We start from the raw sequence: 20,291 nt of genomic DNA on the forward strand, positions 1-20,291 counted from the left end.
ATGACCTCGCAGGGCCACCCCTCCTGCAGCGTGTCCCCCCGGGCCATGCAGGTGCACGCGGGCCCCGTCCCGCACAGCCTTCTCCTCCGCAAGTTGTGTGGCTGCTGTCCCCCACCAGTGGCCCTGGCTCTGACCAGCTCCCTCACTCCCTCAGCACCTGCGGCTGCAGCCGGGCTGGGCCCCTGAGCGCACAGCACCCAGGCCCTTCCCTCACACCTTGCTGACCCCCCTCCCGCGTTTAACGTGCTCTCCCTGCACCCCCGACCACGGATGTGAGGGTGACCCTCAGACCCTTCCTGGCCCCTGGGAGTGCTGCCTGGGCCCAGCTGCCCACTGCTCCAGGCTCTGGGATCCCCGTGTCCCCTCACCAGCACGTGCCCTGACGCGCCCCCCTTCCCACGGGGCAGAGACGAGCAGGCCCCAGTGCCCTCTTGCTCCTCAGGGCGCGTGTCCAACCCAGAAGCCACCCGCGGTGCACTGCCCCTGCCTGGGCTCCTCCCTGGCCCCAGGCCCGCCCGTTGCAAAGCCCCTGCACCCCCTCCCCGCACGAAGCGCTCTCTGCCTCTCCCACTGTGCCCCTGCTTGTCGTCCCTGAAACGCTTCGTCAGAAGGTGAGGCTTCGGCTTCTCTGCCCTCCGTGTGTCCTGGTGGCCGCCTGCCAGACCCCACCTCCTGCCGGACCCCACCTCCTGACACCACCGTGGTGGGGCCGACCTGCCCCGTGACGTGCCCCCCCCCCCCCCCCCGCCCGGCTCTGGCTGCTGCCCTGGCTCCTTCTGCAGACGAGCAGGGTGTGAACCCCAGCCTGGGCCACAGTCCGATCCCCATACAGGGTGGCCCTGGGTCCACCCCAGTGAAAAGTTAAGTTCTAGTTTTGTTTTGTTTTGTTTTGTTTTACCAGAACCACAGTCGTAATAGAAACAAGCATGAGCAACCTACGGAGCAAATTTCTAACTAACACTCGGAAAGAAGCTTCAGAACCTGAACCAGCTTGAAGCCTCAGCTCAGGAGGCCACCCCACTCGGCACACCTCCCCGGCGGCGGTGTGGCAGCCAGGGACGGAGCAGAGCCCGCGGCGCATGCCCACCTGACGAGGTCGCTGGGCTTCTTGAAGCTCTTGGGGCAGTAGGAGCAGCGGTTGGCGAACCTGGGCTCGGCCTCCAGCTCGGCCTGCCGGTCCTTCAGCTCGCTGACGCGGTCCTTCTCGGCGGCCGACTGCACCAGCACCTGCTCCGAGACGGTGGCGCTCTCCTGGGGCTGGGTCTTGGCCAGCTGCGCCGTCTCCTCCTCTGTGAAGGTGATGACCTCGGGACGCACCTTCCTCCACGCGCCTCTCTCAGAGTTTTCTTCCTCCTCCTCCACGCACACGTCTAAACGAAGTACGGGGAACGGGTCAGACCGAGTGTAAAGGCGGGTTTACCAGAACGCACTGCACAAGGGCGTCTGTGGAGACGCTCGTGAGATGGTGCGGTGACGGCTCCCCGCCGCCGCCCCGAGGACCCGCGCAGGGTCACGGGAAGAAAGCCCTGGGGTGGGGGTGCATTCCGGGGGAGGGTGGCGACACCGGAGGACGAAGGACTGAAGCAGGCAGCGCTCCAGCCCCAGCGTGCGCCGGGGCCAAGGGGAGCCGCACACAGGGCTGCCCAGCTGCTAGCGCGGGCCGGGAACAGTGGTGGCCGACCAGGGAGACGCGGGCACACGGCCCCCCAACCGAAAACGTGCACACTCGTGAGTGTGTGCACGTGTGAGTCTCCTCTCCGTGGGCCGCAAGGACATGCTCGCCCTGACTGAAAACAAGAACAGGCCGCCGTTAAACTGGGAGGGAGGTGCGTTTGGCGGCAGGTCGTCATTCCCCGGGCGGCTTCAAACGACAAGTCTGAAGGAAGCTGAACTGCAGCCCTCGCCAGGCGGCTCGAGGCTGGAACCGAAGGAGCGCGTTGGGAGGACGAGAGGACCCCCGGAGTGCAGGGCAGCAGAGAGGACAGGAGCCCACGCTCCTGGGGGTGGGCGAGGCGAGGGTGTGGGGGCGGGCGAGGGGCCGAGGAGAGGGGTCAGGGCGGGAGGGAGCGAGCAGAGCCCGAGGGACACGGCACGCAGCCGGAGCCCCAGGAGAAGGCGGTGGGCCCCGGGAGGCCCTGGCGGCAGCAGGCTGCCCAGAGGCAGCCCGGCAGACGGGCCCACCGACACGCCACAGGCTGGTGCGCAGAGTGAGACCCGCCCCACGGGCCACACTGCCTTCCGAGTGCTGAGCGCGGTCTGCCTGTGGCCAGAGCACCTGTCCTCGCTCCTGCTGCCACGGTGAGACTGGGCACAGCTCCACGCCCACCCATGGCCTGGGTGGAGCGACGGGGTGGGCCTGGGGCTGCTGTGTGGACGCCCGAGGACCCGTGCCGGGCAGCACCAAGCACGTCTGGGACAAACACTGGGGGAGGGGCACGGGGTGGGCTGCCTCCCTGCGCCCGGCCCTGTGGCAGATCCCCCTCCCCCTGAGAGGAACCAAGACCCCCGCTGCACGTGTGTGCACGCCCGGGGGGGGGGGGGGGCCGAGTGTGGGGTCTGTAGTCACCGGGAGGCGAGTGCCTGCCCTTCAGAGGGCCCGGGCTGCTTTCCCCACGTGGACACGCGCTTCGCAGGTGCTCTGTGCCTTCCCTCACGCACACCACGCCGGCCTCCCGCTCGTGGGCCCTGGCTCCGCACACAGACAGTACCTGCCCCTTCGCCGGCCTCCGCGGGCGCCGAGGGGGCGCAGGGGCCCGCCTGGTGCCTCCTCACGTGCTGTCGGCAGTGGACGGCCGTGCGGAAGCCCTGCTCACAGAGCGGGCACTTGTAGGGCTTCAGGCTCATGTGCGTCGCCATGTGCCGGGTGAGGCTGCCGTTGGTGGTGAACGCCGCGTGGCACACGCTGCAGCTGAACGCCTTCACGCCTAGACGGCAGGGCGGGGGGCAAACGCGCTCGTTACCTGGGCCGTGCTCTGCGGCCGCACACCTCGAGCCTGTCTCCTAGCCGAGGCCCCCATTCGGGAGCGAGCACGGGGGGCACGGGCCCCACCTCACTGTGGCCACTGCGAACTCAGAGCCCCTCCCGGGACGGACACCAGCCTCTTGCCCCCACGACGGCCCCGCGGGCACAGCTCCACCACAGAAATGGCCACCACCTGGCCCGCGTCCACTTCCCCGCGGGGCGGGGCGGGGCGGTGCAGGCACACGGGGCCTCAGGATGGCACCACTGCCCCCCACTTTGTGTTCACGCCCCGTCTGAACCAGGGTGCCGTGCCGGTGCTTCCTCCCGACCGCCGCCTTTTCTCCCCAGGCCGCCCAGGTGTCTGAACCGGCAGCCGAGCAAGGTGTCCCTGGGAAGTCACACACGACTCGCACCTGCTCTCCGCAGCCACACGGCCCTGGGAGGGCGCTGCAGGGCCCAGGCCGCTGGCCACCGCCGCGACAGCCACCGCCCCGCAGGCTCGCCCGTGGGGCCCTCCCTGTTGCGTCCCCTGCTGTCAAGCAGCACACCTCTGTTTTCAAATAAAGCCTCACACAGGACACGTGTCAGCGTCGGAACAGGTGTGTCACTGACACGCTAAGTGCATTACCAAGTACTTAAAACATATTTAACTGCAAATACCACAGCTGCTAAACAGTGCAGTGCAAACTCTCACACGTGAACGAGAGTACAAATGACCCAGTCTTACAACGGCGCAGGAGCAGGACACACATTTCTCGGCAAGCACATCGAAAGAGGCTCTTCGGACAAGAACCACTGGCCATCAGAGAATGCAGAACAAACCCAAATTAGACACCAGCTCGCACGCCTGAGCACGGTCCCAACAAGCAGACAGACAGTAAGCGCTGACAAAACGTGTGGAATCGAAACCCCCACATACTGCTGGTGGACAAGCACACTGGGTCAGCCACGGTGGGGACGGTGCGGTGAGCTCAAGGCCTAGACGGCGTCGTCAGGGGACGAGGGGACCCCGCCCCCACCGGGGACACAAACACCTGTGTGCAGACGCCCACAGTGGGCTGCCCCGACAGCCCTGAACGGAGCGCCCCCAGGGTCCCACCACGGAGCAGGGCACAGATGCGGCCGCCTCCCCCGCGGCGGGACGCTGCGGGCTGCAGGAAGCAGTGACACCCGACACCTGTGTGGAGAGCCCCCGGATGTGCCCAGTGACAGGGCCAGCGACAAAGGCCGCCTGCTGCAGGGCTCCCCTCCCAGGAACCGTCCGGAAGGGACACTCGACCACAGAGGCAGCAGGTCAATGCCGGCTGCAGCTGGGGCTGGGGCTGGAGGGCGCCGAGGCCCTGCTGGGTGCAATGCAACTGTGCTAGAACTGGGCAGTGGCGGCGACTGCGTGACGCTGGGAACAGCCGAGAGCCACACCCCACGCCCCCCTGCCCCCCTGCCCCCCTCGCCGGGCAGACAGTGACCTGTGTGTGTCTTCTCGTGGGACTTGAGCACGCCGGAGGAGACGAAGCCGCGCCCACAGAGCTTGCACTTGTAGGGCTTCTCCCCAGTGTGCGACCGCACGTGCTGCTTCAGGTGGCTGGACTTCTTGAAGCCCTTGTGGCAGTAGTCACACCTGCAACACAGAGGCGGCGTGACCGCAGAGCCCCGTGGCCGCCCACCCCGACCCCTGACCCGTCCCTCCAGAAACCAGGCTCCCCGACACACACAGTCTGCACAACAGGAGCAGCTGCAGCTCTGCCCAGAGGGTTTCAGGGTCAGACGTCATTGACAGAACGGAGCGTAAGCCCTACAGCGGTCCCCCGGCAGGCACCCCTGACAGTCACAAAGTCTGTCTTTGGAGCGAGGAGTAGGAACTGTGCAGCCTGTGCTGTTCTTCACGGAGTCACCAGTCCTTTCCTTGAATGTCAGAATCAGTCCTGACTCAGACACCTGTCGGTCTGTGAGGTGCTTTACACACGTGAGCACGGCCACTGTGCGCTCAATCTATGAACAAGCAACACTGCGTTTTCCCTCATTTGTTACGGAATCCACTGAAGTCAAACGAAAATAATTACCAATTTCAAAATCCCCGACCACAGGTTACAAACCCAACGAAGACAACTCGGGGAGCCGCTGTGTCCCGCCAGTGCCCCTCCGCGGCCCGTGTCAGGCTGGGCAGGCGGCCGGCAGAGGCCCCCATCTCGGGGCCGGCAGAGGCACAGCGCCCAGGGCTGGGCGCCCCAGCTCGCCCCCAGGCCGGCTGGCCGTGGGTCAGCGGTGCATTCCAGAGAAGGGGGCCGACGGCACCCCCGCTGGCTCGGGGGTGGCTGTGCAGGCGGGAGCCCAGTGGACCGGACCCCGGCCGCAGGGCAGCGGGGCAGGGCGGCCCATCCAGGCGGCACCGAGTGGCGCTGAACCCAGCGGCATTCGCCGAGAGAGGTTCCCCGACGGGGACGGGGAAGGGTTCAGAACAGCCACGTCTGTCCGGTGGAGGAAACCGACCCCGGCAGAGCGGAGCGGAGGGGAGGCCGCCCCTACAGGCCCGCCCCCCTGGTGATCCCGGCAGCTGAGCCCCCGGAGGCGGGCCTGCAGACGCAGCTCCTGCGTGGTGGGCGTCTGCCCGCAGTGTCACATGCAGGGACCTTCATGGTCACCCCCCGTCCCGCTGATGAGACCGGAGGCAACGCCGCCGCAGCATGACAGTGCACGACAGTGCCACCCACGGGCTCCATGCGCTCAGCGTCCGGGGCCCCCGGCCCCACGCAGACCCTCAGGGCGGCACCCGAGGGTGCTACCTTCGACTCCTGGCACGGAGGCTTCAGACACCCGTCTGCACACCGGTGACTCCCCAACGCGCCCCTCCAGCACGCCTCTCCACCATGTCCCCATCGGGTGGGAGGCCCTGCCCGTGTGAAGCTTCCCTCCAACACTGACCCCGGTGCCACAGCCCCCGGGGCTGGTCCCAACCCCGAGCCTGCGCCCCAAGCGCCCCCTCTCCAGGGACAGTGGTTCTGCCTGTGGGCGCGCTCACCTCTTCCCTCTCCCTCGCCTCCTCCCTCTCCCTCGCCTCCTCCCTCTGCCTCACCTCTTCTCCCTCTCCCTCACCTCTTCACTCTCCCTCACTTCTCCGCCTTGAATAAACCCGGAGGCTCTGCCTTCCAGACAGACCCAGAGCCACGACCACCACCCCCCCCACCCCCGGCCCCAAGGACCACTGCCCTGCCCACCCCCACCCGCAGCTGTGTGGGCGTGGCCAGCACTCCAAGACCCCGCTCACTGCCCCCCAGGGCCTGTGAGCACCTCAGGGTCTTTGTGCACTTCACGCCCCTGTGGCTTTTTACCTCCACCACGGGGTCGACTCCCAGGGGCCTGAGGACTTCTACCACTTTGCTCACTAACACAACCCTGGGGCCTGGCACGTGACAGCTTCCTAGTGACGCTGCGCGGCCTGGGGGCGGGGCCAGCCTTCCAGGACTGCCCTCCGACATCATGAAGGAGTTGTGACAAACATGAGGCTGACCTCACTTAGAACTCCAGGCAAACCCCGAACTGAACGTCAGCAAACAAGCCCCTGAACACGTGAAGTGGCTGAGTATCGGGCAAGTCACAGGCACCCTGAGCCCCTCTCTCTGGCCTCCCTTAGCGTGCACGGAGCCCCGGGCTAGGAGCTTCTGCCCTGGGGCCTTTCTGAGCCGCAAGTCCACAGAGAGCAGGGCGCCCGCCACACCTGTGACGGCGCAGCAGCGCACGCGCGAGAACACAGCCCTGGGTGCCGGAGACTGCGCCTGAGAGACAGACCCTGCGGAAACAGCACCGAGAGCCTGCCTGGCGTCTCAGCAATCACACACTTCGTAACGTCAGCAAAGCCTATCGATTTTCAAAATCCTTAATTTGCAGTAAGGTAGCTCACATATTCCTAAAGAGTACCTGTATTAAGCAAATAAAATTGCTAAAATATAAAAAACTCCAGACAGTCTCTACAAAAAAGAATACTCTACTTTCTTATCACACGTGTAGTCACGTTCAACTGCACGGAAGGGCAGGTATTTTATTTACTGAGAATGTCCCTGCCCCAGCCTAAGCCAGGTCAAAGGTCCTGTTTTTCTCATCACGGTATTTCAAGCATCCAGAGCAGCAAGTGGCCCCCTAGGGGGCTCAGCACACACTGCTGGACAGATGGGTGGATGGATGGTGGGTGGATGGGTGGATTGGTGGGTAGATGAGTGGAGGGAGGGGAAGTGTGTTTTTAAAAATCTCTTTACAATCATACTGTACCTGGCACACAGGTTGTTTTTATAGAAATCATAGAAAACCCTTAGGCAAAAGGCACGATATAAAGTTATTTCTGCAAAAACAGCAATGGCTCCCGGTGGTGACAGGAAGTGGTGGCCCGGCACGTTGAGTTTTCGGGCCAGAGGCAGGCTGTTGCACCCAGACCCCGGCTCTGCCGTTCACCAGCTGTGGAGATGCTGGCGCGTGAACGTCCTCTCGGAGTCTGTGCTTGCAGCGGGGGTGGCCGTGGAACCGCCCCCGAGGGTTTGAGCGTGCTGGACGGCAGACGCCGCGGAGGGCGGGGCAGGCGCTGCGGCAGCGGTGGGTGCCTACCTGTAGGAGCGCCGGCTCTGGTCCTCGCTGTCCTCTAGGAACGGGCGGCGGGGCGGCGGCAGGTCCAGCTCCTCTTGGGACGGCTCTTCCATCAAAGGCGTCGTCTGAAACCCAACAGAAGGACAGAGCAGGCTAGCTGAGGGTCTGTGAACACAGAACAACTGACCGCCAAAGGAAAAACACTCTCGAATGCGGATTTAAAAGGGAGAGACTCCAAGTACTTCGATGCAGTCACTGGGACAGATGAAGAGTAAGAATCATTTATACTGGTTTTATTCAATGCTTATTTATTTCCTATTAACTTACCTTAATACGAAGCTTAACCAAGCACGAAGCTGACCTGTCCACGGTCTTTGATGTATCTTAACGACACACCACCCTTCCACCCATTCCACTCTGAGAGGGAACACTTTCTGGAAACACCGTGTCACCTGGCTTGTCACCGAGTCATGTGGGGGCAGAGCCGCCCACTCGAGGAGCGGCCTCACGCCCACACGGGGCAGGCCCACCAGCCCCGGGGCAGCACTGGGCCAGGCTACCCATGGGAGCTTTTGAAGAAAGAACAACTGCTTGGCCAATCATTTCCATAACTACTGAAAATTTTCCAAAAATGGAAAAATCAAAACCAAAACCTGAGCGTCTTCCAGTGGACTAAGAAATAGAGTTTCAAGGTTATGTGCTTAAACGTGTCCTTTCGGGACGCCAGTGTCACTCCAGTCCCACGCCCGCATGCTCCTCTGCAAGACGGCACGCGTAAGCACGTCCGGTCTGGGGCTAAAGCAACACCACACTCTCCGGACGCCACGCCACGGCACTCCGCTGGCTGTCCTGAGGTCTAACCGCGAGGGAGAGCTGTGCGCGGTAACCCGGTCTTTCAGAAAAACCACAGGGCTGTAAGGACAAAGAACACCCTCTGTGCAACACATCAGGGTTTTCATGGTCGGCCGGGACCTCGGGAGCAGGTCGATCCCACACAATGACAGTGAGGGACACCAGGACGTGCTAAGGACAGGTGAGCACCCCCGCCAGCAACACGCACCCCAGCAGCGGGCTCGGAGCCGGGCACGGGCAGCAGGCCCTGCCCGTGGAAGCTGGCGGACAGGGCCTGCGCCTCCAGCGCGCTGGAGTCCTGCAGCTGCTGCACGGGCGGGAACGGGGCCGGCTGGCTGTAGCTGTCCGTCACCGCGAAACCTGTAATGACAGGTCAGAGAACGTGAGTCCTACCGAAAGGGCTGGAGTTGCACCCAAAAAGGCAAACACACACTTTTGTAAATAAAAGTGTTAAAAAAGGCTTTGGCACTTCCCAAATTATAATCAGAAGTCAGTTCCTACCAACAGGCTCGAGCACTCCCCATGGGCAGTGCCGAGGCCTGCAGGCCGGCCCCCAGCCCGCTCCCCTCGGCCCCCACCTCGGCCCAACCACCTGCGCAGACAGCAGCTGCTAAAGCCACGTTCCAGGAAACGCGAGCACGTCCCAAAACAATGTGCACGCACATGTGCGCACACAGGCACACACATGCACACGCACTCCACACGAAACCCCATTTGGTCTGAAACCACCGAGTGCAGGGGCCCTCGGAAGACACGCCCAGGGTGGGCCACTCCCATCCCAGCACTGACCCTGCGGCAGGCCGGCCGGCTCGAAGGGCTGCTGTGCGGGAGCCTGCTCCTCGAACTGGTCCATGTGCCCAGGCAGCGCGTGCTGCGGAGCCCCAAACCTGTCTGAGGACAAGAACGAACACAGCGGCACAGGTTACCTCTGACCTTCCGGTCCGGGCACGCCAGCCAGGTGGCACCCGCCAGCCTCCCCGAGCCCCAAAGATGCAAGTGTGGCCGGGCCGAGCCGTGCCGCTGGGCTCCAGAGTCCCCTCGCGGCACAGCCCAGAACGCACACGTCCCCGCGCGGTGCTCTGAGCGCGTGACAGCCAAGCCCTGCTGCACCCCCCTTCCTGGAGGTGCGCTGCGGCAGGCCGCAGGAGGACACAAACAGCACATCGTGCTCATGCACCACACGCACGAAGGAGCACGCCAGCCTGGACACAGGCCCGCCCGAGCCCGGAGCCCGTGCCCAGCGCAGCGGCCGGGGCTCTGAGCTCGCGGCCCGCAGTCGCACTGACCACTTGCTACAGGACCCTGCTGATGGAGGAAGAACGGGGTGGCTTGGAAGCCTGAGGTCTTCGCAGGCCGGGAGCAAGCCGCCACGGAACACCCGGGACCTTACAGTCAGGCCCTCTCTGAAAACAAAACGCCCTCCCCTGTCACGGCGGGTCCAACCCTTCCGCCTCTCTGGGCCTCACTGGAAGAAGCAGCGTTGTCTTGGGCCACAGAGTAATACACAAACGCTAACAAAGACTGATGAGCAAAAAAAGGGGTTTTAAGTAATTTACAATTTTGTGTCGGGCCACATTCACCACCACCTGGACAACACGTGGTCCACGGGCTAGACCCCCGTCAGCGAGGGGGTGACAGCAGGCTGCAGGGAAGGGGAGGACCGAAAGGCCCGTCTCTGCAGCCCCGTGCGCACGGGAGACTCTCCCGCACTCGCATGGCACGCACTGTGCCTCAGGCCGGAAGGGGCCACCCTGTACCTTCATCGGCCTCCAGGGGCGGCTCTGCCAACGGCTGGCCCAGCCCCTCATCCTCTGCGCCCACCACGTGCTGCGGCTCCAGGTCCAGCATGGCCTCGGGGTTCGCGGCGACGGCGTCTGCAGGCGGCTGCAGTTCAGCGCTCTCGACCTCGACCTGCATCTGCGTGGACACGTGCACGCCCTGCTGGTCCATGGCGCTGCCGTCGAGCGAGGTGGCCTGCTGGTGCTGCTGCAGCTGCTGCGCGAGCTCGTAGCTTCGGGAACCAACCAGACGCAACAGTCAGAGGCCGTCAGCAGGGCCGCGCCCAAGGGGGGGCACCAGCTGTGCTTCGTCTGTTCGCTTGTGAAATGGGTCCTGCTGAGCGACAACTCAGTCATCAAACAACATTTCCCTTAAACATCCTCATCCTGAAGCCCTGCGGCCCTCTCGGTGGACACAGAACAGTACCAGTGCTTCTGAGGGACAGAAGCGGACCTCGGGGACACGGAGGCAGCCAGGGTGGGGGGGGGGGGACAGCACTCCAGGATTCTCGTGTGAAAAAACATCGGCTGCGGGCTCTCGGGGCCCCTCCCTCCGAGACAGGCGTGCTTGCTCAGCAAGGAATGTGTGCACCGCTCAGCGGCGGGTCTGCTGGGAGAGAAACCGGCGGCCCTGTCGAGTGACACCGCAGACAAGGCACCTGCACACACTCGGAGGGCACGCCCACAGCCGCTGGAGTCACAGGGCCGCCCAACACCGTTCTAGAAATCTTTACCAGCTCATCATACTAGACGCAGCCTACCATTTCATCTGCTGCTTCCAGTTTTACAAGAGAGCTTACAAGGCACTTGGCCCAATACAGACGACTTCAGACTTACACTCAAAGTTTTAAAATTAAAATTAAAGTTAAAATGCCGGGGGTTCTCGATAGGCCCCCAGACACGGACATGAGCTCCGTAGCCCGTCCTCCTCGCACCAGCAGTGGCAGCGCAGGATTCAAAGGCCATCACTCCTCAAAACCGGCCCGCGCCGCCACGCGGGGACCCCCAGAAGGACACGTACCGATGGGTCTTCATGTGCTTCTTGCAGTTCAGGCAGGTCTTGAAGGTCTTCTGGCAGTAGGGGCACATGTAGGGCCGCAGGTCGTTGTGGATGCCCATGTGCCGCCGCAGGCTGCCGCCCGTGGTGAAGGCCCCGTTGCAGACGAGGCACTTGAAGGACTTCAGCCCCGTGTGCGTCCTGCCGTGGGCTTTGAGCACGCCCGCAGAGACGAAGCCTCGCCCACACTGGGGGCACTTGAAGGGCTTCTCGCCGGTGTGCGACCTTGGGGGGGGGGGGGGGGCCGTGAGAGCAACGCAGCGGCACCCTGCAGCGCTCCGGGGCTGGACGCTCGCCCCGCGGGGCCCCGCCCGCGCCACGCCCCCACTGGGCAGCACGGTGCCACTCTGCCCTCCAGCCAGCAGGGCCCCGGGACGCCGCGCTCCGAGGCCGGCCCGAGGCCACCACGCCGGTCTACGCGGAGACCAGCCAGACCCAGGCCGCTCTGGGTTCTGGGCTCCCTTCTCGATCTGCTTCTCAGGGTCCAGTTGCTACTTTCTCTTCATCTTTGCTAGCACCAAGAGTTGGCCTGAACTCCAGTAAACACACCCGAAAAACCGGTGAAGAGCTCAATTCTAACGAACCCAACCAGGTACCTCTTTGACATGCCCTAGAAATTGTAAACACTTAGGTGTTACCGGAGTGAGTATAAATAAAACCTGGTGGGAATTTCTGGGTAACGTATTTTAGTCAAGACGACGAGGAATACACATATCTGGGGGTCGCACGTGACATCTGAAACCCCAAGAGCTCGCTCGCACTGCTCCCCTCACACCCGACGCTGCCCAGACCCCGCCCCTGAGCTGCGGGCTCACCTGATGTGCTGCTTGAGGTGGCAGGACTTCTTGTACGCGCGGTGGCAGTAGAAGCACTTGTACGGCCGGTCCGCCTCGCTCACGAAGCTGTTGTTGAAGTAGCTCTGGAAAAACTGGCTTCTCGGAATGGGCTGGATGAGACCTAGACACCCAGAGAGGACGGGCACAGCTCACTGCCAGGGCTGCTGAAGCCGGGGCGTCGAAGGGCAGCCGCTGCGCCCGAAGGCGAGGTCAGCGGAGGTCAAGCACAGACCCCACCGCGGCGCGCAGGCGCTGCTTGCGCTGCGTCGGGAACGGCTCCTTAAAGGACACCCCGGGGACACTGACGAAGTCAGGGTGAAGCACGCAGCTTTCCGACATAAAGAGCAGCTCGGCAGTCACACCTCTGTGGTCCCCTGGGTCTGGAGACAGGTTCTCACGGCACCTGCGTTCACTTTCCGTGTGAGCATTCGCTGGCACAAGGTCGACATGTGTCCAAAATTAAGGTCATCGGAACTTACACCCCTCGTTCGTCCAGCACGGACAAACAAGATGTGGCGCCACACTCAGAAGAGAAACCACTCCAACGTGACCTCTGGCTCGGAAGTGGTCAGCTTCCCACAGAGATTCCATCGGAGGGTCACCGGCCGACAGCAACGGTAGTCACTTCTGGCGTGGCTGCCGACTGACACGTCGGGGCGGCTGGGGACGAAGGGCTCCCTGGCTGACCGGCACACGACGCTGGTGAGCCCTGATTCGGAAGGAGCGCCCGTGACCCTGGTTCGCTGCAGGTGGCGGGAGCGTCCGGGAGGGCACCCGGGGCCCCCTCCGCGGCAGGCCTCCATCTGCCCAGACCCCACCCGCCTGTCTCCTCAGCGGGGCGGCACCCCACACCGGCCCCGCCCTCCCTGCCAGCCCATGTGCACATGTACTGTTCCTTCCTGAAACCGAGGCCCGGGCTCTCCCCGGTGTGCGCGGCAGGTCTCTCCGAGGGCACGGGCCAGGGGACTCAGAACCGTGGAGAGCTGCCCCCCAGCTCCTCCACTGGTCTTCGCCAGGCCTGGAGGTCCCACTCCCCCCACCCCCAGGTCTCTTCCCCTGACCCCCAGTCCCCGCCCTTCCGCTCCCAGGACCAGCCTCTCCCACAGAGAGAGGGGGGACGAAGGACCGGGCTTGACAGCTCACCCAGACCGCGCTGCTCAGGCACCGGCCCGAAGTCAGCTGATCTGCCCGGCTCTGGAAGCTGCTCCCTTTGTCCGAGAGAATTCCGAACCCCACCCTGACCTGAGTGCACCCCCACGGCACAGCCCACCGGCTGCCAGACCTCCCCCCAGGGCACAAGTTTCACGGAGCCAGACTGGCCCACACCCCCACTCGCGGCAGCCTTTACTGGGCCCCTCTGCTGCTCACACGAACAGCTCCCCCCTCCCCCTCTCCAACCCCCCTCCCGCCCCCGCCCGCCCCCCCAGGCCTTCAGTCCAGTGAAGAGGAGGGCATGCCCACGCCTCGGAGGCACACTGGCCCTGGTGCGCTGCTTCCATGAGCCCAGATGCCCCTGCGCCCCTCTGGGCGGCCCCTGCCACACCCTCACCAGGACCCCGGTCCCCAAGGTGGGTGCCCTCGACCTCTCGTGTCCCCGAACGGAGCGCTTTCACTCAGCAAGCTGGGACCCTACAGCGACGGGCGTGAACACCCTCGCCGGCTCCCCCTCACAGCCTGCACCGCTGGCGCTCTCCGGCGGACCCCCACGCAGCCCGCTCTGTCCGTCCGTCCTCCCCCCCCCGCCCCGGTCTGCACACGCAGCGTCACCCTGTCCCCCCACGTCAGACGGTCTCCCTGCTCTCTGAGCCACCCTGGGACTCCGTTCCCTCAGTTCCGGGCTCCTCTCCCCACCGGGCTGGCCACAGCTTCCCGAGCCTGCCGCACGGCCACCGACGCTGGCCCGAGCCCACGGGCCCTGCCGAGCAGGACGCACACGCAGGACCAAGTGACCTGGTGACCCTGTTCTCAGTGTCCCGCACCTGAGGGCTGGAGGCAAGGAGCACACAGAGTTCAAACCGGGGTGGTCCGCCCGCACCGTCGGATGGACCCTCTGGCCCCCCCCCCGCCGCTGTGCCTCGGGGGCCACGCGCAGACCAGAGAGGACAGGAGACTGCGAGACTGTCCTCCCACACGGCCACCGACATGGAGGGTGCGTCCGCTCGCTGCTGAGCCCGCAGCATGGAGATGCGAAGGCTCCCTGAAGCAGGCCGAGGGGACGCCCGACAGGGCCGGGCCAAGACCGGCCATGTATGCCAACAGCCCCCCAGCCCAGACCACGAGGACGGTGACTCCCAAACCCGGCCAGGAGAGCCGGCGGGCGGCTCCCTACCAAAGCAAAGGCAATGGACAGTTTCCAAGAAGAACACCAGGAGGGAAACCTGAAACTCCCCTCCCACAACTACAGTGTGCGACATAAACGTGCAGTGCTAGTAAGGTCATCTGCTTCGTCAGACGAGACACACATTAAAGAGCAAGAAGAAAGGAAAGCAAAGAAAGTAAGTAATTTCAAGCAGTTAGCTACACAAAGCCACAGCAGCAGGTAGAATGAATGAAATCCACAGGTAATTTCCAGGAAGCGGAAGCCCTCCGATGGACGCCCTCCCTCCGATCCACAGGGACAACGAGGCACTCCACCCAAAGAACCCAGAGCTGCCTCTGGCGCTTCCCGCCCCTGCAAGGACGAAGAATGAGGCCTGGGGGGTGGGGAGCCCTTCAAAAGCTCACCCGCCGGTCAGAGCGTAGACCAGCAATGAGCACCCCGGGTGTCGGGCCGCATCCCTCCCTAGGGCGCTGCACTGCGGTGCAGAGCCCGCCGAGGGCGGGCTGGGTGCTGCCTCCAGAGCGGCGCCCCGGCGACAGGAGGCCACCCGGCCAGCGTGGTCAGAGAGCTGCACAGCACTGCCCGGCGGCGCCCCGCTGCCACAGATCAAGCAACCCTGCTCGCAGCCCCACGCACAGGTGGGCCGCCTGGCCGCTGCTCCAGGTCTCCCGGCTCTGAAGCCCCTCCCCGCCCCGTATGCCCCCTCGTCCTGGGGCCGGATCCCCCCCAGCCACTGCCTCGGCAGCAACACCCCAGACGGCCCGGACTGCTCCCCCAGCTCTCTCTCTGCTGGTCTCTGGGACCCGCGTCCCCCATCAACACCTCTGCAGAGCCTGCAGTCGTCATCTCCTCTCCACCGCAGCCACCTGCTGCCCTCACGCTCTGGGTCTCCGTCCAGAGGGCCCTCCCTCTGCGGCTGCGGAGCCCTGGCTCTGGGGCGGGGCCGCACCTCCATCCCCAGGCTGTCTTCCCTCCCCTGCCGCCTGCACTCCAGGAAGCGACCCCCTCATCAATCCCCTGCCAACCGCTCTTCCGCAACCCCAACTCCTTGGGCGCCTCCAAAACCATTTCAAAGGTCCCCCCAAGAAGGAAAGCCCGAGGCCCCGCACCTCTGGAAAAGGCCGAGCACCAGTCTGCCGCACAGGCAAACGAGAGTCCGCCACAGACGGGCTTGAGGGAGACCCACCACCCACCCACCCGCCCTGTCGGCGGGTCAATTGTCCCTCTCGCACCTTTCCAAGTGTGTTACCTACGCGTGCGCCCCCGTCACCCTGGTGGACGGCCAGAGGAAGTGGCTGCGCCAGCCTTGCGCAGGGCACTCGGCCCCACTCGATGGCGGTTCCCGTGGCCTCTAACTGCACTGCCACAGCACGGCAACCAACCCCCGTGGGGCTCCCCGACACGCGCTCTCCAGGGTGGCGGCCAGCAGTGTTTTGAAACAGACTCTGGGTGCTTCTGCGCCCTTCGCAAGGGTGGGAGCTCCCCACTCTGGGTTATTAGAAGTAAATAACAGACTTCAGTTTTCAGACGCTCTGTTTTCAACGGATAATTTTACAGGCACCCAGTTCTGTTCAAAAGTTAGGCTAATGATAAGATCTCTCCATCTCTGAGAACAAGAATTAAGGGTGAATTAAAGGGGTGAGCTCGACAGGCCCCGGTCCCACCCTGAAGAGTGTGCAGAGCCAGGACGCCGCGGTCACGCAGCTCGGAGTCACAGGCCTGAAGTCCGGAAGCCCTCGGGTGGGTTTTCCCAATGACTCGTGGCACCCTGAGAAAAGCTAGTAGTTGGAGGGTGACCTTCGCGCATGAGGGACAGTTCCAGAGCCATTCCATGAACGCCCCACCCGTGCTAACCTTCCGGTGCTCTGAAGGATGCAGCGCGCCGAACACAGACTCCGGTGAAGATGGAACGCACACCCGGTGCGAAGGGACCGTGCAGGGTGCCCCCCCCCCCCCCCGGCAGGGCAGTGCCGGCCACCGCTGTGCTCTGAACGATCAAGTCCCCTAAGAACGACCGCCCCGGGAGACTCTAGGAGTAGAGCCACGCACACGGCAACCCGGCACACACGAGGTGAGACGTGTAAGATAGAAACAGCCAAGGACACGGTGTGCTCCGTGCAGCGCACACCTGTCCACGATCCGTCCCTGAGCTTCCCGCTCAGAGAGAAGTGCCTCTCGAGAGAGCACGCGGACACTAGTGCCCCCGCTCACGCACACCTCCCTTCTCACCAGGAACCCGACCCCAGAGCAGTTCGGGCAGAACCAGGGTCCGAGCAGCAACCGTGCGGCGCGCCGGCCCACTCACCCCACGCCCCCAACCACGGGGTGGTGGGGACGCCCGCGCCACGTGCCCCTGGCGAGACCCCGGGAGAGAACCTCACCTGCATCGGTTATGAGGATCGGCTCCTGCAAGGGAATGTCGGGGACGGGGGCGCCGGCCTTGCCCACTCGGACCTTGGCCGGCTTCCGCTGGTGCCGCATCTTCCTCAGCTCGGAGTGCTTGAAGTGGGAAGCCACGTGCGTCTTCCTGTGGCCGGAGGTCCGGAACTTTTTGTCACAGTGAGGACAGGCAAAGGGCCTGACTCCTAGCGAAGATAAAGGCACGCTGCAAAGTCGTTCCAAGGGAATACTTCTTAACAATTAACACCCGCACAGACTCCCAGTATTCCACTGCCGACGTGTCAGTTCGTGCCTTCACCTCCTTGCTGTCGGACATTAGCTATTTTCCCTTGTTTGCGTACGGTTGATATTACAGACACTAAGAAACGCAGTACAAGAACTTCAAACTAAGAAAACCCCTTCACTACCTGCAGAACACAGTAAAGTGGAGGTCAAACCACCAGCAGTCGTACACACACTGAAGTGTGTGAGCGGCTCTCTCCCTCCCGCGGCCCTCGGTCCCCAGCAGCCCCAGGAAGGCTGGGCCCGGGGGCAGCTGCGCCGGGGTTAAGGAGCACCCGCCGGCTGTGGCATTCAGAACACGAGCTCTTCTTAGCTGTAATAGCGCTGCTGCTGGTGAAGATGACCATAAAATCCTCTTAACAACCCTCTACTCTCACTTTCCTTTTTAGAGGAAATTTCCTTCTTTTACAATTTTATTGGTAAATGAAAACGCGGATTCCAGCACCAGCACACGGGTGTCCTCTGCCACGACCTACCTCGGGCCTCCCCCACCCAGGGCATCCACGAACTCAGATCGCGGAGGTAAGCGCGGGTCCTGGCGACGCTCCGCTGCGCGGGAAGACCGCGGTGCAGCGGGGAGCGCGGCCCAGCCCGGCCCGCGGCACAGGTGCGGAAGTAAGGGCTGGCTGGCGGGCCCCAGCCCCGGCCCCAGCCCCAGCCCCGCCCCCGCCCCCGCGTGCTGGCTGCCCTGCCCCGTAGCCCCCACATCCGCGCACGCGCACGGACTGCCTGCCCGCCCCCCCCCCCCCCCGCACCTGTGTGCAGGCGGATGTGCACTTTGAGGCTCCCGGAAGTGGAGAAGCTCTTCAGACAGTACTGGCACTGGAAGGCCTTGATGCCCGTGTGCGTCTTGATGTGCGCGGTCAGCGTGCTCTTCACCGCGAAGGCGCGGAAGCACTGCGGGCACTTGAAGGGCTTCTCGTGCGTGTGGATGCGGATGTGCCGAACCAGGTCGCTGGGCTTCCGGAACTCCTTGGTGCAGTAGGGACACACGTGCCAGCGGACCCCGTTCTCCTCGCGGATGGAGCCTGCAGCGCAAGGACACAGACGCCGTGAGGGCCCGGCAGCCGGGCGCCCGGGGCCCGCCCGGGGGTCTGCTAACACAGCTCCGCGCGACCACGCAAGTCCGGGCGCGCTTTGCCACGCGGGAGGTGCGCGGTCAGGGACGCAGAGGGCGGACACTGCTGCAGTCACTGCGACTAGCGAGCGGAGCGCTAGGATCTAGTGCTGCGGGGGATCCGACGGTCCCAGGAACGCAAACCGTGGCACGTGCGCGCGAGTGCGCGCTCCCCGCCCAGGCAGCCGATGGGAGCACGCCGGCGGCGGGCTGCAGCCGCGGGCCAGAGTGACCGCGAGTCAGAACCGGGCACGTCCAAGGGCCCCGAAGTCGACCCATGGAACAGCAGGGAAGGAATAACGCTGTGCTGTTTCAGTCCCTCCAAGATCACCAATAATAAAAAAAATGCAAGTGCAAATAGTTCAGAAAGGGTAAGTCCATGTGCTACAAAAGGTAATCTATAACCAGTTCGGTCGGAGTAGGGTGTGAGACGGGCTCGTGAAAGATTCTTTTGTGCCTCTAATACAATTCGCCTTCGAGTCGGGGTGACGTAGCCCTATTAGAGAAAATCACAAGTAGAAGTCATGGAGACGTACTAACAAATTACTTCTGAAGTATGAAAACACCGTAAAAACGGAGTTCGCAGAATCACTTTATCTTGAATTAGATGTCCTCGTGCAACATGGGGCAGGCGTGCACAGCCCGGCAGAGAGGCCCGTGGGGCCTGGGCTGTGTCGGGGCGTGGCCGGGGCACCTTCACTCTGGCCTGGGCACAGCAAGCCCTCCCCCTCCCTAAGGGCGACGGGTTCTCGGAGACGCGACTCAGAGAGAAATGATGGGCAAGGAAGCCACGTGCACTCTAGGCTAATCGATACAGAGTTCAGTTCCTACCGCGTCTTTCTGGTCACGACAACCTCACCCAGCTTCCAAAGGAGGGCTCAGAACATTCTAACACTGAACAGTGAAACACATGTGAGCCAGCACACGCTTTGTAAGAAACTGACAGAACCAAGGAAAATGCCTCTTTTCCACCCTGCAGATGCCTGCCTGGGGTGGAGAGGGGCGGCGGAGGCTCTGCGGGGGGTCACGGGCAGGAGAGGGCCGCCCTGCTCCCCCCCCCACCACACAGCGAGCACACCCACGCTGGCTGCAATGGGGGCAGCGGGGGTGGGGGCAAGGGTGGACGCGAGCACCTCGGGGGTGCAGTTTCGGGGCAGCCCAGGGACTCGAGAGGGCACGGGCTGCTGAGAAACCCACACGGACAGTGGCCTGGCCAGAACCCTTTTCCTTCCTCATCAGCATTGTAACGAAATGACGTTATTCCAGGATCTGCTGTACCTGCAGTTTCGGTGGGAAAAGGAAATGCTGGCGTTTCCCCCCTCGCTGCCAGTAAATACCAGGAATTCTCCTCTGTGCACGAGACTGTGAGCAAAGAAGACTTATTTTCCTGCACACACTGCTCTTTGCAAGACTAACATAGGTTAGAAAAATGAATAAAAAATGACATTTTTTCTAAAACAATGAAGTAATGGAAACAAAACACGAGGCAGGAAGAGAAAAAAAAGAGTAGGAAACAAGGGAAATGGTTTCAAAAGAAAGACAGACATTTAGTTTATGGTCATACTGCTTACATTAATGTAGACTAAAATTTAGGGCCACTTAAAAATAGTAAGTAAAAATGCAGAGAAGTGGAATTACCTAAAGATCTTACAACAAATCAAAAAGCAAGGTACAACAAGGTGAGAGGGAACTATAAAAGTTACGAGCTAAACTTAGGAATTCACCCTGGAAAATCCGAGTTTTTTCTGAACAATGAAGATCTTTAGTTCCGTAAGAGACACAAGAGGACTGTCCCCAGGGTCCACTCACAAGTCTGTCCTGCACAGTCTGTCTGGCCCACCCCGTGTCCCAAGGGAAACGGAAGCCAGACCCCAGCCCTCTGACAAACTGAGGACCCGGACAGTGGGCCACGGCCCTGGGGCAGCCCTCCCGACGCTGGGTGGTGGCTCCCCTCTCACGTGCAGTGACCGGTTGTAACAGGAAGAGATCTCCTTGTAGTCATTGTTCAGATAGAAAGCCTTTTACTAAAATCCAACATCTAGTCTTCACTTAAAGAGACCCATGTTTAATACATGGAAGTCAATATCCTTCATATCTACAACCCCAGAAGAAAATTTA

The 20,291-nt window shown here is 62.9% G+C and overlaps 1 protein-coding gene across 2 annotated transcripts in view; it reads right to left on the reverse strand.

Moving 5' to 3' along the window:
* The window catches only part of ZNF236 (zinc finger protein 236), a 64,973-nt gene that overhangs the window by 15,413 nt on the left and 29,269 nt on the right, over positions 1 to 20,291 (reverse strand). The window contains exons 10-20 of one of the 2 annotated variants that reach the window (XM_036010140.1): positions 17,812 to 18,084; positions 16,756 to 16,959; positions 12,034 to 12,175; positions 11,183 to 11,443; positions 10,141 to 10,394; positions 9,173 to 9,274; positions 8,592 to 8,743; positions 7,553 to 7,656; positions 4,429 to 4,580; positions 2,709 to 2,924; positions 1,088 to 1,370 (exon numbers count right to left, since the gene is read on the reverse strand). In XM_036010140.1, the coding sequence (XP_035866033.1) occupies positions 1,088 to 1,370; positions 2,709 to 2,924; positions 4,429 to 4,580; positions 7,553 to 7,656; positions 8,592 to 8,743; positions 9,173 to 9,274; positions 10,141 to 10,394; positions 11,183 to 11,443; positions 12,034 to 12,175; positions 16,756 to 16,959; positions 17,812 to 18,084 (2,143 nt within the window). The remainder of the gene's footprint in view (positions 1 to 1,087; positions 1,371 to 2,708; positions 2,925 to 4,428; positions 4,581 to 7,552; positions 7,657 to 8,591; positions 8,744 to 9,172; positions 9,275 to 10,140; positions 10,395 to 11,182; positions 11,444 to 12,033; positions 12,176 to 16,755; positions 16,960 to 17,811; positions 18,085 to 20,291) is intronic. The other variant, XM_036010141.1, reaches the window with a different exon arrangement.

This window comes from Phyllostomus discolor, chromosome 9, assembly GCF_004126475.2.
Source record: "Phyllostomus discolor isolate MPI-MPIP mPhyDis1 chromosome 9, mPhyDis1.pri.v3, whole genome shotgun sequence".
In the NCBI taxonomy this organism is placed as follows: domain Eukaryota; kingdom Metazoa; phylum Chordata; class Mammalia; order Chiroptera; family Phyllostomidae; genus Phyllostomus; species Phyllostomus discolor.